The sequence below is a fragment of the Acomys russatus genome, chromosome 31 (genome assembly GCF_903995435.1).
Source record: "Acomys russatus chromosome 31, mAcoRus1.1, whole genome shotgun sequence".
Lineage (NCBI taxonomy): Eukaryota > Metazoa > Chordata > Mammalia > Rodentia > Muridae > Acomys > Acomys russatus.
The window spans coordinates 649,232-667,097 of record NC_067167.1 but is presented as its reverse complement, the minus strand read 5'-3'; the positions used below and the strand labels follow the sequence as shown (position 1 = coordinate 667,097).

At 53.5% G+C, this 17,866-nt stretch overlaps 1 protein-coding gene across 1 annotated transcript; it reads left to right on the top strand.

Annotated features, from left to right (window-relative positions):
• Positions 1-3,715: 3,715 nt before the first annotated feature.
• Positions 3,716-14,480, top strand: Theg (theg spermatid protein). The gene is given in 8 exon segments (XM_051139769.1): positions 3,716-3,943; positions 3,945-4,201; positions 4,643-4,762; positions 5,443-5,504; positions 6,162-6,231; positions 7,088-7,205; positions 10,603-10,762; positions 14,214-14,480. Coding segments are annotated over 8 exon segments (1,071 nt in total). The 5' UTR covers positions 3,716-3,898; the 3' UTR covers positions 14,453-14,480.
• Positions 14,481-17,866: the final 3,386 nt, after the last annotated feature.

Here is a 17,866-nt window from a genome sequence, read left to right as displayed (position 1 = left end):
GGTGCTGAAGGGCAGGAACAGGCCCCCAGGCAGCTGGAGTCAGGTCCTCCCCACCCCCATGCGTGCTGCACTTCCCAGCTATGGGACCTCTGAAGAACACGTGGCTGCTCAGGGAAGCCAAGCGGCCCACGCTAGTGCTAGCGGCCAGGCCCTGGGTGCTGCCTTCCTGGAAAGCTTAAGATTGTCTGAAAAGACAACAGCAGAGCCAGGGAGCCGAGGCAGCGGGATTTTTCCTTCTTCTTTTTTAAAATTTAATTAATTTATTCAGATTACAACTCAATTGTTATCCCATCACTTGTATCCTCCCGTTTCACCCTCCCTCCCACTCCTTCCCTATTCCCCTCCCCTAGGTCCATGACCCAGGGGGACCTCCTCCCCCACTTTATGGTTAGAGGCTATCAAGTCTCATCTTGGTAGCCTGCTTATTCTTTCTTTGAGTGCCACCAGGGCTCTCCACCAAGGGGAGATCATCAAATATGGGACACCAGAGTTCATGTCAGAGTCAGTCCCTGCTCTCCACATAGCTGTGGAGAATGTCCTGTCCATTGGCTAGATCACATTAGGGGTTAGTTGTTTACTGCTTGTATTGTCATTGGTTAGTGCAATAGTTTGAGCAGACACCCCTGGGCCCTGGTCCACCCATTACTTGTAGGTTTCTAAGATCCTCTGGATCCCTCTATTTCCCCATCTCCTATATTTCTCTTACCTAGAGTCCCAGTAGTATGTCCTCACATCTATCCCAGTCTCCTGGTAAGTGAAGACTTTCATGGGACATGCTCTTTTGGGCCCAATTATAAGTGAGTATATATCATGTGAGTCTTTCTGCTTCTGGGTTAAGTCACTGAGTATGATCATTTCTAGTTCCATCCATTTGTCCACAAATTTTGAGATTTCCTTGTTTTTTATAGCTGAGTAGTATTCCATGGTGTAGATGTACCACAGGTTCTTCTACTGAGGGACATTTAGGCTATTTCCAGGTTCTGGCTATTATGAATAAGGCTGCTATGAATATGGTTGAGCATATGTCCCTGTTGTGTGGTGGAGCATTTTCTGGGTATAGTCCAAGGAGTGGAATAGCTGGGTCTTGAGGTAGCCCTATTCCGACCAAACCAAATAACCCAGGTGAGGGCTCAGAACTAAACAGAGAATTCTCAACAGAGGAATATCGAATGGCTGAGAAACACTTAAAGAAATGCTCAACGTCTCTAGTCATCAGAGAAATGCAAATCAAAATGACTCTGAGATTCCATCTTACATCCACCAGAATGGCTAAGATCAAAAATTCAAGTGACACCACATGCTGGCGAGGATGTGGAGAGAGAGGAACACTCCTTCATTGCTGGTGGGAATGCAAACTAGTACAGCCACTTTGGAAATCTATCTGACGCTTTCTCAGAGGCAGCGGGTTTCTAAAGTGTCCTGTCCTCAAGTCTCTGCCTGCGCCTCCCTGCTCTTGGTTAAAGGAACTCTGGCAAAGTCGGACTTTTGTTAGAGACTTTGCCCCTGAGGACAGGGAGGCCTGGAATCCGAGGGAAAGGGGCTTAGTTTTCATCATTGTTTTTGATTGTTTGATGGCTTCCCTCCAGGGCACCAGTCTGCGTCCATCTCCTGGGAAACAGACATCCTGGGTCCGAGGGAGCCACAAAGGTGTCAGAGTGAGGGAAGAGAACACCTGTGACTCATCAGAGGCCGCTTTGGCCTCAAGCTTTGTTTAATGGGCACCGGTAGCTGTGAGTCGGCCGCCATCTAGTGGTCGCCATGAGCATCACCACGGTCCGGGCTTGAAGCACAGGTAGGCTAGACCCTGCCTGGGTGCTCAGCCTTCCCGACTCCGGTTGGAAACGTAGTGACTGCTTTGAAAGGGAGAACCAGAGACCATCAAGAACCGTAACAATGGAAAAGAAGAGCAAGGAAGTAGGGCGGGGAAGCAAGAATGTCCTGATGCGCGGGGAGGAACGGGGCAGGGCTGAGGAGAGACCAGGCAGGAATCCCTAGAGCAGGGGTAAGCCACAGAGGGAGCAAAGGAGGAGAGGGAGCTGAGAGGAGGAAACAGTGGAGGCACAGAGGAGAGGACCTGCGCAGGCAGACAGGCGGAGATTGTTTAAAGTCAGGGTGATGTGCATCCAGGGAGGTGGTGTGGGCTGGTTTGTGTCTGAGGAACCCAAGCACAGATGCTGCCTCCCTGTGTACTGCTGTCCTGTGTGTGTGTGTGTGATATGTGTGTGTGGTGTGTGGTGTATATGTGTGTGGTGTGTGTGTTTGTGTGTGTGTGGTGTGGTGTGTGTGGTGTATATGTGTGTGGTGTGTATGTGTGTGTGTGGTGTGTATGTGTGTGGTGTGTATGTGTGTGTGTTTGTGTGTGTGGGGGGGTGGTGTGTGTGTGGTGTGTATGTGGTGTGTATGTGGTGTGTGTGTGTGTGGTGTATGTGTGTGGGGTGTGTGTGTGTGTGTTTGTGTGTGTGGGGTGATGTGGGTGGTGTGTGTGGTGTGGTTGTGTTATGTGTTGTGTATGTGGTGTGTGGTGTGGTGGTGTGTGGTGTGTATGTGGTGTGTGTTGTGTGTGTGTGTGGGGGGTGGTGTGTGTGGTGTGTATGTGGTGTGGTGGTGTGTGTGGTGGTGTTGGTGTGGGGTGTGTGGTGTGTGTGTGGTGTGTGTGTGTGTGTGGTGGTGTGTGTGGGTGTGGTGGTGTGTGTGTGTGTGTGTGGTGTGTGTGTGGTGGTGTTTGTGTGTGGGTGTGTGTGGTGTGTGTGTGTGTTGTGTGTGTGTGTGGTGTGTGGTGTGTGTGTGTGTGTGTGTGTGTGTGTGTGGTGTGCCCTTCCGCTTGGGCTGCATGGCTACTTTCAGAGCTGGGCTGGCCCGACTGTGGCAATATTTGGGCTGATGTGTGCAGCCTTCTCTTCCACACCAATCTTTGCCCATATTATAACAAAAATTGTGAATGATAAGATCACATATTATACTAAAAATTGTGAATGATAAGATCACATATTATACTAAAAATTGTGAATGAATTTCTTTTCTATGATTCATAGTCACTAAATGTTTGATTTTTATACCTTTTCTTTCTTTCTTTCTTTCTTTTTGGAGATGCGGTGGTTTGAATAGGCCCCATAGATTTGAAGGGCTGGAGTGAGGCCAGATTGGATCTCTAGTGGTTTCAACTCATGGTGTTGAAATCCCAATATCAGCTCTTAAACCATCACTCAAGGATTTGAGATGGAACACCACCAAGGGGGATACATGAGGACTAGACATTGCTAAGAGGACATGGCTAGAGTCACATAGCTCCCACAGGCACTGGCCAGTCCCAGTTAGGGTCACATAGCCAAAGATAGGATCACCCTAGAAGCCTTTGAAAGAGTCTGCGAGCTTGCCCTTGGGGTCCCCGCCATTTTGTACGCATGGTTGACTCCTGCTTTCTGCCTGTGTCCTAAGAATCTGCCTGAGGCTAAATTGAGTTTGGGATCAAGCTGATGGCAGAGGTTTCAAGATAGCCCAATAGGTGGATCACTGTGAGTTCGAGGCCAGCCTGGGTCTACAGAGTGAGTCCAGGACAGCCAGGGATATACAGAGAAACCCTATCTGGGAAAAAAACTCGACTCTCGAGTCCAGCGCAGGTGGGTCATCTCAGCACTCAGGAGGCTGAGGCAGGAGGAGCTTGGGTTCGAGGCCAGCCTTGGTCACATAGTGAGACCCTGTTGTCTCTTGTCCCCCCAACTCCAAAAGAAAGACATGAAGGCTGGAATCCTGAGCTGTGCACCCCAGGGCCTAGATCCCACAGTGGCTAGAATGGGGCCCTCGGAACCCTTGGGTGGGCATTCTCTTGTTGCTGTGGCAGCAACAGATCCATTAGGGAGTTGAGGGAGTGAGGTTAAAGGGTTTAGGAGGGGCCGAGCACATGGGGGAACTTGGCGAACACCAGGCCAGTTTGCTGAATGGGCCTTGTCACAGAGGCTAAGGCTTCGGCTGGGCTAGATCACAGGCAGAGCAATGGAAGTTTGAGTAATGGCAACTTGGGCTTTCGGAGTGCATCATTTGAGAGCCACTGGCTTCAGGGCTCCCCGGGCACCTCACGGCTAGCCCCAGAAGACCCAGAGGAGGAGATTCCCCCGGAGGAGGTGGCTGAGGAAGAGCTCAGCATGGCCCCCATTCTGAATGATGCTCTTGGACGAGACTTGGAGGTGGACGTGGTTGAAATGAGGTGGGTGCTGGGACCCTGTGGGCAGGTGGGCGCTGGGAGGAGGCAGGTGCTTTGTGCTTGGCCATATTCATTGTCCCTCCTTGTAGAGACCCCACCCCCACCCCCCAGCTTCCCAGAGGCAGAGGTGCTGTTGGTGGCTCTGTCCTGCTCTGGGGTCCTGCCACATAGCAGCCACTCGGGGAAACGCGAGAGAAGTGAGCATTATGTTCATTCTCCCAACGGCCTCAGGAAGTGGAGTTAGCCTCTTCTGGTTCCACAGGCTCAGGGCTCAGTTTCTAGACATCTTGGAGCCTGGGTGATGCCAAACTCCTTCACAGAGAGTGACGGGGCTCCAGGGGCCCAGAGCTGACCAGAGACTCCTGATGGGGGAGCAGAACTGCCCTTCGGGTTCCCAGACACGTGGAGTGGACCAGCGGACCCTGACACCAAAAACTTTTGCAGCCAGCTGTCTATCAATGAACGGACTCCCAGCTTCTCCACAGCCAAGAGCAGGAGAAAGAGGGGCCAGAGGCTTCTGGAACTGGCCAAGCCCAAGAACAACTGGCAACACATGAGAGACAGGTGAGGTCCGGGCCCGTGAGGTGGCAAGGCAGGGGGAGCCCCAGGCCTGGCATGTTCTTCTGACCCTGTCACCGACCCATCACTTTGGGCAGGACACCTCAACAATAAACGGGCTGTTGGGGGGAGGTGCGCGGCATCAGGCAGGACACCAGAGGTGGGACCCTTGGGTGGTACCCAGAGGAGAGTGAGGAATCTGGGAGCCAGTGGGGACCCGGAGGCAAAGGCAGGGCCTGGGACCCTGTCTCATCGCAGGATGGGGTGCTGTTGTAAGGGCTATGCCTGGATTGCCCCACGCAAGACCAACTTGCAGTTCTGCCTGTATTGGTGAGTTGGGGGTGTCCCCTTCCTGTGTCACCTGCCTGTGCCAGGCACATGCCAGGCTCCAGGGATACAACTGAGCCGCCTTCTCTCCAGGTGTAGGTTCTGGGGGTGGAGGGCTCTCGGATGGGGGCCCGTCCTGCCTCCACTCTCCTGCTGTGCCCCAGGCCTGCTGGCCAGTGCCCGTGCATCCGAGGGGCACAGCTCTCCAAGCGGCACTTGGTCCTTTCACCCGCCCCATCTGCTCCTGTGTCGCCCTTCCATTTTCTCAGGCTGCCCTCCCTGGTTCCCCAGGACTCCCCTCCCTAAGCAGGGCGCAGGGCGCAGGGCACCTTGCCCTGAGCTCCTCTGCTGTATTCCAGGCCCTCTGTGTACTGGACTGAGCGGTTTACCGAGGACACCACCTTGACCGTCACAGTCCCTGGTAGGTTCTGTCTCTCCGGGGTGTCCTCATCCTGGCCCTGGCCCTGCCACCTCCGCTCAGAATGTGGCCACCTCCTTAGTCTTCCCCCTATGCCCAGGAACCCAGTTCTCCCCTACCTCCCCTGAGGGCTAGAATTCTGTAGGATTGGAAGCTGAGGGGAGGGGATCAAAGCTGTCTCCGAGGCAAATCTGGGCAGAGCTAGAATTTGTTTCACGGCGACCCTGCCGTTGTCCCCAAGTGGGATCCATCTTTGAGAGTGTGGGCTCCTTCAGATAAAGGCCCCCAACAGGAGCTCCTCTGCGGATGAGTGCAGCCAAGCAGGGCCTCTCCTGAGGCTCCAGACACATCTCCATGCCCCACTCCCAGCCCTAGAAATCCTAGGTCAGCACCAACTTCAGACAAAAACCCAGTTTGTTTGCCTCTTGTGTTCAGCCCTGGGGAGGAGGGAGCCAAGGCTTGTTGACTGGTTGTCTATTGTATTATGCCCGTCTTCCCAATGATGGCCTGGCTGGGGACACTGCTTGGCAAAGGGCCCATGTCTCTAGCCTGTGGCCCCTGCCTCGACCTTTGGAGGGCTGAGTGAAAGCTTGGGGTGGAAGATGGGTCCTGCGGGGGGTGGGGCAATGTAGCTGTGGTGACTGGGCCATTTCTGTTCAGCTGTGTCCCGCAGAGTGGAGGAACTTTCGAGGCCCAAGCGGTTCTACCTGGAATATTACAACAACAACAGGTGAGGGAGGGAGGGTGGCAGGTGCCACTGGGGGGGATCCCAGCCTCCTCCTGCTTCCTTCAAAGAGGGCTTAGCATGCCCTGCTCTTGAGTCTCAAACCTCCAGCCAATGTCCCAAGACTACCTGGCCTTGGGGACCATCGGGATGCCACCCAGAGGTGATCAGCTCAGCCTCATGGGTCACTCACTGGTGCGCATGGCCCTGGGACCTGGGGGACACTCATGCTTTCTGAAGCCTGTCCTCAGAGCCATTCAGGCAAACCTTGGCTGTCTCTGTGCAGAAGGGAAAACATACTCTCACTGATGGCTGAAGTAGGTTCCATGACACTACTGTGGGATCCCGGGTTCTCACACCCGTGTTTACGTGCAACCCTGTTCTGTGCAAGAGGACGTTGGAGCCATGCTCGCCTGTGGGTGGCCATGTCCCTTGCTCTGGGGTGGACTTCAGGGTGAGATGCTGCGTTCCAGCTTGTGGCAGCCAATGGCAGGGTTGGCTTTAGCATGCCCAGAAGCTTAGGTCGGCAGGGGCATTCTTGTGGCAGCATTTGCTGCTGGACGGGGCTTAGATGGGACTCGGTTTTACCCTCGGCATGCAGGGTAGTCGCCTCCCAGACTTTTGTGGCAGCCACAGGACACTGTATCTCTGGGTTTTCACCTCAGTCAGGCTCCTGATGGGGACGGGGCTGGTCCTTTGCCACACCTGAGGGTACCGTACCCCCTGCTCTGGGCGGAAACCTGGGGCCTGTCTCAGCATTTTCCATCCCAGGAGCATTCTGAGAAAGACCACCCACATACAGTTAGTCCCTCACAACTCTGCAGAGGGGTGGGATGATGGCTGAACTCCAAGTGCCTTTTAGGACCACGCCCATCTGGCCCATCCCTCGGTCCACTTTGGAGTACCAACCTTCTAACCGGCTGAAGCAACTGGCTACTCCAAAAATCCGAAACAACATCTGGAGCATTGACATGTCCGAGGTAGGTAGCACTTGCCGTATAGTCTAAGTGCTTGGGACAGGGGGTTAGCTGCCTTTGGATATAGGTGAGGGGAAGGCAGTGGGGAGGGCAGCCTCTGTGGGATGGGTGAGTTCACCGGCTCATCTGGAAAACTATCCTCCCCCTCTGTCCCTTGAGCCTTGTCCCTTCTGCCCTCTGAGGCACCTGGGATTCCATTGCTTCTTGAGTGCTCTCGGTCATCACAGCACCTGGTCTCTGTCTGGGACAGGGCTCCATGGTGGAGTGACACCACCTGAAGGGATGTGACCAGCCACTCTGTGTGGCCATCTGGACCTGCTTTTTTTTTTTTTTTTTTAAACAATCTTAAAGTCCGGCTGGAGCTCCCCGGCCAGCCAAGTCTAGCTGGGTCGATGAACTCCAGGCTCAGCGAGAGATGTGGTCCCCAAAAACAAGGTGGAGAGCCTAGCACGATTGTGCACACCTTGAATCCCAGGCAGGAGGCAGACAGAGTTTTGTGAGTTTGAGGCCCACTCTATTTACACAGCAAATTCCAGGCCAGTCAGGCCTTCATAGGAAGACCCTGATGCCAAAACCAGAGACCTACCGAGCCTGGTGGTGCTTGCCTTTCATCTCAGTACCATACAGGCAGGAGAGGAAGGATCTCTGTGAGTTCGAGTCCAGCCTGGTCTGTATAATGCATCCTAGGACAGTCAGGGCTACGCAGAGAGACCCTGGTTTAAAAACAGGAAGAAAGGAAGAAAGAAAGAAAGAAAGAAAGAAATGAAAACAAACCAACAATTAAAAAAAAAAAAATCAAACCCAAACCAAAGTCCAGCCAGGTGTGGTGGCGCACATCCACATCGTCCATGGCACCCAGGAGGTAGATATAGGAGGGTCAGGAGTTCAAGGCCACCTTCAGCTACTTAATAAGTTCAAGGCCAGCCTGGGCTACGTGAGACCTTGTTTCAAAACCCCAAAGCAAGGTCCCAGCAGCATGCTATCTCCCTTACGACACTCCCAAACACATTTAGACAAGGAGAATGGGGAAGCAGGGCAAACACCACGCTGAGAAATAACCAGCAATTCCCTGACATCCGAAAGCGTGGCCTGCTACTCTCAGGCATGGCTTTTTAAAAAAATTTTTTTGAAATAGGGTTTCTCTGTATAGCCTTGGCTGTCCTGGACTCACTCTGCGGACCAGGTTGGCCTCAAACTCAAAGAGATCCACCTGCCTCTGCCTCTCTAAGATTTATTTATTTATTTATTTATTTATTTATTTATTTATTTATTATTCTGTACACAGTGCTCTGCCTGCATGTACACCTGCAGGCCAGAAGAGGACATCAGATCCCATTATAGATGGTTGTGAGCCACCATGTGGTTGCTGGGAATTGAACTCAGGACCTTTGGAAGGGCAGTCCGTGCCCTTAACCTCTGAGCCATCTCTCCAGCCCTCAGGCATGACTTTTGAACGTGGATCTCTTGGGATCCAAATGCCAATATGGCTCTTCCTGCCTTTGCCCCCTTCTCCCCCACTGCCCACCCACTCTGAAATGTGCCCACCTCCTCCCTGCTGGGCCTGCATTCAGACCACTCCTGTGCCTCAGGGGTGCAATCCCCTAGAGCCTCCACAGTCACCAGGACGCTCTGGAGAGTCTAGGTTCCTGGGCCTGGGGTTGAGGCTCCACTGGGAACCTTCCATCCTTCTGCAAGCTGAAGGTCTAGCCTCAGTCAGGCTCAGGCTTTGCCCAGAAACCTTCCCAGTCGCACCTGCCCTTCACACACAAGGCCCACCTGTCTCCTCATCCTGGCACTGGCCTAGTCTGTCCGAGGACTCCTGTCACTTCCTACCTACCATGCAGGCCCGATACCAACTCCCCAGGGCTGGGCTGCGTCTTCCTGTGTGCAGTGGCTCTTGCAGAACCCAATGGGCCCTGCCGGACTGCAGATGCATGTAGGCTTCTCCCTGGGCCTGCCAGGGTCTGGAACGAGGTTGAGAGGAGACCCGTGAGAGGGTCAGCGGGGAAGACTCAGGCTGGGAAATACAGCAGCTTTTCCAAGGTGAGTGATGAGCAGCGGTCACACATCTAATCTGAGGCCTTGGACAATGGAGCTGGAGAGATGAGTGAGCTGCTGAGAGTTCTGGCTGCTCTTGCGCAGGACCCAGGCTCCACTCACAGCAGACCCCTGGTGGCACGCAACCTCTGTAACACTCTCTTTTGGCTTCTGGAGGTACTGCACACATGTGATGCACAGTCCTACGCACACATAAAAATTATTCAAGTATTAATTTAATTTAATTTATTTTTTTTGTGTTTTGAGACAGGGGTTCTCTGTGTATCCCTGACTATCCTGGACTCCCTTTATAGACCAGGCTGGCCTCGAACCCACAGCAATCCTCTTGCCTCTGCCCCCCTGAGTGCTGGATTAGAGGCATGCACCACCACACCCAGCTTTAAAGTACTTTAAGAAAAAAAAAAAAAAAAAAAAAAAAAAAAGAATAAATACCTAAACTGCTTGAGTCCAATGAGTCCAGGACAGCCAGGGCTACATAGAAAAACCCTGTCTTGAAATCCCGTTTCCCCCCCCCCCCAAGAAAACCGTCCCTGAGGGATATATATCCCTGACCTCCCCTCTCCTTCCACCTCAGCAGTCCCTCCTGGTGTCGATAAGTTCCCACCAGAGCAGCCACTTGTTGTCCCTGCCCCCAGCGGCTCAGAAACTCATCCTGTCCTCATCGTCACTGGTGACTGATGCCCCACCGTCCTCCTTTGGTTAAGTCTTGGCTTCTGTGGAAGCATTTGAACTTGTGCTGCACACCCATCGGGTGGATCCTGCACACTCCCTGCTGGCTTAGCCTGTGTGCTGTGTGTGCATCGATGCACACAGCCATCGGATCCGGTGGATCCTGCACGCTCCCTGCTGGCTTAGCCTGTGTGCTGTGTGTGCATCGATGGCTCGAACCCCTCAAAGCTGTGCACCCAGTCTCTCTCCAGTCCTGCACGGCGTCTCTGCTACCACATTTTCACCAAGGTGTTTTTGAGTCTGTGACGTCCAGTGACACCTTGCTCTCTCTCTCTCTGCTTATATTTTATTCATTTTGAGACAGTTTTGCTATGTACACTGGGAGGGTCTCAGATTCACAGAGATCTGTCTGCCTCTGCCTCCCAAATGCCAGATTAAGGCAAGCATCCATGCTGAGCTATTATTATTTCTGGTGTTTTGTTTTATGGTTTTCCTTTCCCAAGTCAGCTGAGAGCATTGCCATTTCGTGGTGTCCCTGGAGGGGCTTTTGTTGTACCATTGTTGAACACAATGCAGAGCTAATTTGTCCCTGGGAGTCAGGGTGTTCCTGCTCCATGGACTTCGAGGAACCAGGAATGCTTCACTCCCCCTTTCCCCCCATTTCTGTTTCCAGGTTTCCCAGGTATCCAGAGCAGCCCAGATGGCAATCCCCACCCCACGGACCCTTCAGCTGGCAAAGCCCAGGCCTCCAGCCACCCTTGCGGAAGAGTGGGACCCTATGCCAAAACGCAAGCCTTACGTGTCAGACTACAGCCGCCTCCTTCAGCTGGCCAGTGAGTGGATGCCCTTGTGGAGGTCGGGGTGGGTGAGGGATGGGTTTCCAGCCTGACTTGTCAGGTGTGTGTCTTCCTCGTGTCTTACCTCCATCACCTGTCTGAATACTAGCAACCGAGAGGTTATAGTGGAAGGCGGCACTGGCAGAGAAAGTGGGTGCAGGAGTTTGAAGTCGAGGGCAGGCACTAGGCAGCCAGGCTGAGCTGTGAGGGCTGCATTGGAGCGATTGTTTGATGCCCTTCTGTGTGAACGTTGAATAGTCAGTCACCAGTGGCGAAAGTGGTGCGCCCTCGTCTTGGGAAGACAAAAGGGTCCAAAGAAGAAAGTGAAGGTAACACCTGAAGTCACAACCTAGAGGCCACACACAGTGCAGAGCCACGTGTCCTTTCCAGGCTGTCCCCGGACTCTCACCCCACACTGACTGGCTGTGCCTGTAGCACGCTGCCTCCCCCCACCCGCCCCCCATGACTCCCACCGCCAGTACATAGCAGCCAGCAGGGGTCGGTGACCTTTAACAGGTGCCTTACATGTTGGTGGCCTCAGGGCTTCCCCCTCCTGGGTCATTCCCTCACCCTGTTGTTCACCTCAGACTCTGGGAGCCCTGATGTAATGGACATGCTTTTTGCACACGCATCACCACCTGTGAGTGAGGCACGCCCGGTGTGTCTTTGCTGCATCCTGTCTATGCGTCCTGGACCTGAGAGGCTGTCAGCTTGCGGGTCACTGACACCGCACTGCTCTTGGCTGATGCCTGCAGAGTAGGGGGCTAGCCGTTTGGGTTCAGGCTTTCCAGGTGCCTCTGTTCCAGGTTTTGGTTTACTGTTTGGAGGTGCTCTCTACAGACGATGGTGACTACCCCACTGTCGGACTCCCTGAGGTGGCTCCTCCCAGTCTAACCTTGTCTTTTTAAAATTTGCCTATGTGTGTGTGGGAGGGTTCTGTTATGTCCAGATGTTCAGCTAGTGAAGGGTGAGTGTGAGGTGGTATGAACACTCGTGAGCATGCATGTCTTTGTGTGTGTGTGTGCTCCCTCTCGCTCAGGCCTCGTGGTGCACACCGGGGGTGAGGGCAGCGGCACACTTTGCTGTCCAGCTGTGGAGGGCTGCGACCAGCACTTCTTGGCGCTGGGGTACAGTTGGAGCCCTGGGCTTGCCAGGCACTTGCTCTGCTACTGGCACATGGGGTGCACTTGGCTGTGGGCGGGAGCATGCACCCAGCTCTGCTTCTGTCAGGCCTGTCGGGTGGGGGAGGGCCCTCTTCTCCACTGTCATGCTGTGCTTCACAGAGTTTAAACAGCCAGATGTTGGGGCTAGAGAGACGGCTCAGCGGTTAAGAGCACTGGCTGCTCTTCCAGAGGACCGGGGTTCGATTCCTCCCAGCACCCACACGGCAGCTCACAACGCTCGGTAACTCCAGCTCCAGGGGATCCGACACCCTCTTCTGGCCTCTGCCTGTACCAGAAGTGCATACAGACAAAAACACTCATACATATTAAATAATAAAATTGCTTTTTTTTAAAGAGATGAAAGTTTCAACGCCCTGAGTCCACGGAGGGTTGGCTCCCCCCTGCCCTGGGACCACCATGTCCCTGACACTGGCTCATTTCTACCCCAGGACCTTTGCTATGAGAGCTCTGATCCAGTGTGGGGGCACTTGGGTTCTGAGGGAACTGAGGGAAAGGGCTTCTTGTGTCAGCTGCCTTGGCCTCTTTCCATGACCTGAGCAAAGCGCTTGAGGAAGGGTTGATTTTGGCTCTCAATCGGAGGGGACAGCCCATTCTTGAGGCAGGCATGAGACAGCAGTGTGAGGCAGCGGGTCATGACATATCGGCAGACAGGAAACAGAGACACGCATGATGGTGTTGCTGGACTTTGCTGCTTTGGGGGTTCGTCCACTCTGTAAACCCTCTCACACTAGGTAAGAGACACAAGGGGAAGAGGAGAGGGAAGACATTCTGAATAAAGGCAGGGGTCAGAAAGGGGTGTTTTTATCTCTAGGTTACTCCTGCTGATTAGGGGCATTGAGCTCCTTGGAGCAAGTTCCATCTTCGCAATCAGGAGATCTAATTTCTTCTTGTTTCTTTTTTTTTTTTTGGTGCACAACGGCTTAACAAACTGCAACCAACAACTGACAACCACCCAAGAACTCTAGCATTTGTGTACGCTCTGTAAAGCCCCCAGAGTTCCAAATGTTACACAATCGCAGAAACTGTCTGTAGCTGAAAAAACCACGTCTGTGCCGGAACATGAGGCAAATCCTAGTCAGCTGCTGTGGACAATCTAAAGCAGCCCCTTATCTCACACCTGGGACTAGAACAAAAACATTCTTATAGTATTTCTGTGTTTTTTACTTTTTGGGATTTTTTTTGTTTGTTTGTTTGGTTTTTTATTTTTGAGACAGGGTTTCTCTGTGTAACAGCCCTGGCTGTCCTGGAACTAGCTCTGTAGGCCAGGCTGGCCTCAAACTCACGGAGATCCTCCTGCCTCTGCCTCCCAAGTGCTGGGATTAAAGGCGTGCGTCACCACCGCCCAGTGATTTCTGTGTTTTAAAAAAAGAAACTAAAATTCCAAAATTGTCACTACATCCAGGCGCTGAGCTTGCTGTCTCATTTTTCTCAGTGTGTGGCAGCAGCCCCCGGGACGGTGCTGCCACATTCAGGATGGGCTTTCCTTGCTTGGTTAAATGTTTACAGAAAGCTTCTTGGGGACACAAGAGGGGTGTTCCACTTTCCCCAGGGTGTCTGTGCAGTCAGTCGGATGGCCCGAGTGGCCTTGTCCATCTTCACCAAGGCCCAAGTTGACGGGGAGAGGCTCTGCAGCTTTGCCCGCCCTATCCCGAGCCCATCCCCACAGCTGTAACGGACACAGTCCACTCTTGCCCTCCACGCTGCAGCCACCAGGCCCACGTGGAGAGAAGACCCATCCTCTCCCTGGCACCTGTGGCCTCCTTTCTGAGCACTGTGACCAGATGAAATATTTTCTTTACAATTCACCCTCTTAAAAGGCAGTGTTTCAACGTCTTCGCAAGTGTATCTGATCATCACCCATCCAGCTCTAGAACATTCTATCACCACAAGAGAGAAAGCCTTGTCCTCGTGAGCACTCGCCTGGTCTTCCCAGTCCTCAGCACCCCTGAATCCACTTCCTCTTCTGGATTCACCCGTCCAGGACACTTCCTGCCATTTGAGTCTCACGCTGTCTGTCCTTTCGTGTCTGGCTCTCTCATTACCCCTGAGCTTCTCACCCGCCCCCCCCCCGTGCTGTGTTGCTTCAGAGCCTTTGTCCTGTTCGTGGCTGTGTAATACTCTACCATGCGGACACTGCGTGCTCCGAGTGACACTGTGGACATGAGTCACACAGGTCTGTTACTCCTTTGCTGCTGGACAGATCCAGCTTGGAGCTTTGCCCGAGAAGTCTGAGCCTGGCGCTGTTCCTCTCTTCTGCCCTCTAGCACCCAAGGCTATGTCAGAAAAGTGCGTTCCTGACCGAAATCCTCAGTGGGAGGTCCTGGATGTCACCAAGAAAGCAGTGGCCAGTTCACGGATCGTCTCCCTGGCCCAGCCCAGGATTCGAAAGGACCTCAACGAGGGTTACAACCCGTACTACATCTCCCCAGCCTCTCTGGCGGCCGAGGCGTCTCCTCGCATTAACGAACTTGCCACCCCCAAATACATCACCAAGAAAGTCTGATAGCCAGGCCTACTCCAGCTCACCCCTAGTAAACACCAAGTGCATCCTCGCCTGTGTGCGTGATTCACCGAGCTCCGTGGCCCGGGCAGGGGAGGGCAGGACAATAATAACGTTATTTTCGCATTCTACCTGCGACGTGCAGCCCTTTTATTTCCCAGGTTTCACTTCCCATCTTGAGGGACCCTGAGGTTGGGCCTCAGCCCCCTCGCCCCCTTCCCTAAGACTCTCCCATCCATCTGCCTCCCACACACCCACAAGGATCTCAAGCTCAGCCCTATGGCATGCTGGTCCTTGTAGTGACCTGATGAGAGGCTGGTCAGCCTCACGGGGGGAGGTTCCTGCCACTGTTGAAACTGTCACAGGGTCATTGTGTTTAGAGGGAGGATTGGGAGGGGGCGTTCTTGGCCCTGCCTGCTTTGTGGCACAAGCCAGGGACACAGAGCAGAACTTTGTCAGTTAGGCAGTGCAGGTGGACTGAGCAGGCCCTGGGGTCCTAACAAACCACTGCCAGAGCCCATCATCTCTCAGGTCTGTGATGTAGCCCTGGCGTGGATCCTGGGGTTCCAGCTCAGTAGAGTAGAGGTGCTTTCTTCTGGTAGATCCAGGGAGGGCAGGCAGGGCCCATCATCCCAGTGTCTCTGGGGGCCATTATAAGCTTATGGTCCTTTGTCTCTCTGTAGCCAGCAGCCCAGAGTCGCCCAGTCTCCACTCCAACTCTCCTTTCCTTTGAAGATCCACGACGGTCCCTGGCATAGGGTCCTTCACTTAACTTTAAGGAGCGTAAGCTGGGTAAGATGCCACATCCAAGGGGTGTGGGGCTGTTACCCACCCAGCTGTGGATGGCTCGTGTGGCTGGCCGTGCCACCCGTGTGTCTGGCCGTGCCACCCGTGTGTCTGCTGCCCTGTTCAGGACAGTGAGATAGATCTACCTGCTTGCATTATCACCACAAGCATTAGTCCTCAGGGCTGATGGTGTACAATCCTGAGCTGGGCCTGGGAATCTGGCAGCCTGGGTTCTCCGAGGACATACACTTGTTTGGTAATTTAGAGAATATGACTGAACACCTGCTACCCAGACCTAGCCAACGTTCCAGATGAGAGGGGGAGGCCTCTTGACAGAGCTACATTCTCAGGGGTCTTCCTCATAGTACTGGCGGCAGGTGGCAGGGAAGCTTAGTGAGCAGCGTGCCCTTAGAGGTACAGACTGTATGCCTGATGCCTGTAGCCAGGCTCCCCCCTTAGCAGAAGCCATGGGGCTCTTGAACTGGAGGGTGACATCAGATTACTCAGGTGAGCCCAACAGATTGCAGGTGGAGGCAGAGGAGCTCTGACGGATGGGACAGTGCCCATGTGGGAGGGCAGGAAGAGCATCATTTTCTCCCTTTCAGTTAAATAACTAAAAGGCAGAAAAAAGTGTTCCGGGAAGACTCAGGGAGTCCCAGGAGACCCATCATATGCCTGGGAAGTCAGGGTCCCCTTTTGGGGTTCTCAGTCCCATTGATAAAACAATGTCAGAAGCCACACATGGAAGTTGGAGGATGGCTGGTTAGAGTTTCAAAGGAAATCCTGAGGGCAGGCGAGGTTCGCAGCTGCCTGGATGCAGGGAGGACGATGAGGACGAACACAGGCCACAAACTGGGGTGGGGCTCAGAGGAGTGGGGGTCAGCCACCTGGCAGAAGGCAGTCTCAGGTGGCAGGGATGCTTGGGGGGTTGTCGGGAGGAGGAAGACGTTCACAGTGTTAGGGAGCTGTTGCCATTGCTGTGGCAGCTACCGCTGCCACTGCTGTGAGCAAGAAACCAGGTTTATCTCTTCTTCAGGGAGCCAGTGTGAGAGCATGCTGAGGCTCCGGGCCAGCATCTGGGGGTGGGGGGTGGGGGGAAAGGCATTAGAGGGAAAAAGAAATACTTCTTTTGGGTCAGGCCTCATCTGACCCATCTGACCTCATCTGGCGGAGCCGGACCAGCTTCATGATGACTCCCAGGCACTGCACTAGGGGTGGGGAATTTAGGGAGGGAAAAGTGTAAAATCTCACGGAAGTGAACCCGCCTCTGTAGGGATGGTTCCCCAGTGAGGTTCCTGGCAAGCTCCACTGTCTCTGCCTATAGGTGTCAGTCCTTACACGGTCACTATGAACACAGTGGAGGGGCCACAGAAGGGGGAGCGACCAGAGCACCGGTGGTCTCTATGTCTGCCTGCTCAGGGACGTTCTGATCTCCGGTACCCAGCATGGCCTCACTCTGGCCTGAACCATACTATGTAATCCAGGCTGAACTCAATGCTATCCTTCTGTCTCAGCCTCCAGAGAGGGATGATGTGCATCCCACCACGTGTGGCTTGGGTGTCCTTTTTAGCCTTGGATATGTGATTTTGATGTAGCACCAGGTGAAACAGATTAGAAAGTGCTAGGCTGGGTTGGGGGGTGGTGGTGTGGGTGGTTGCAGTGGGGGCTCAGGGGACGTCTCTTGCTGGAGTGATCTATCTGTGTAAAGGGGGTGTATGTCTTTTTCAAACTGATTTCTGCACTGACAGAGAGCCGAGTACTGTCTGGACTTTGGTACTGTTTTTATGAAGCATTGCCTGTCTCAGTGTTTTGTAGACACACTTCCCTCAGTTTCTGATTGGTTTAATAAAGATCTGACCATCTATAACGAGGCAGGAGAGGAGATGCTGGACTTCTGGGTAGAAATAGGAACTGTGGGAAGCTCCGAGAGGCACAGATTCACCAGGTGGACATGAAGGAAGCTGGACATCCTGGGACTGAGGAGAGGTAATGGGCAAACGTAGACTAGTATAAACAGGTTAATTAAATTATATGAGCTAGTTGGGAATTAGCCTAAGCTAAGGCCTAAGCTTTCATAAATAAGAATTCTACCTGTCTTTATTCCACCACTTGGCATTGCAAAGAACTCTGTCCAGAGATGGCACCCAATGTGGGACTTGAACTCATGACCCCGAGATTAAGAGTCTCGTGCTTTATTAACTGAGCCAGCCAGTGGGACAGAGAGCAGAGGCTGGCCTCAAACTCGTGATCCTCCCACTTCTGCTTCCTTCATGAAATCCTACCAGCATGGGCCACCACAACAGGCAAGACAGGCAGATCTCTGTGAGTTCAAGACCAGCCTAGTCAACAAAGTGAGGCCAGGACAGCCAGGACTATTACACAGAGAAACCCTGTCTCAAAAAGCTGAGAGATAGAGATAGATAGATAGATAGATAGATAGAGAGAGAGAGAGAGAGAGAGCAGAGCCCTGTGAGCAGCAGGTAGCAAACGGGGAACAGGAGCCTCAGTATATGGGCCACAGGTACAGGCCCAGCAACAACACAGGCAGCTGGAAGAGGTAGGGCAGGACTCCTGGCCAGTACCTGCAGGCATGAGGCTCAGCTCTCACGGCAGGGCAAACAGCAGCTCCAG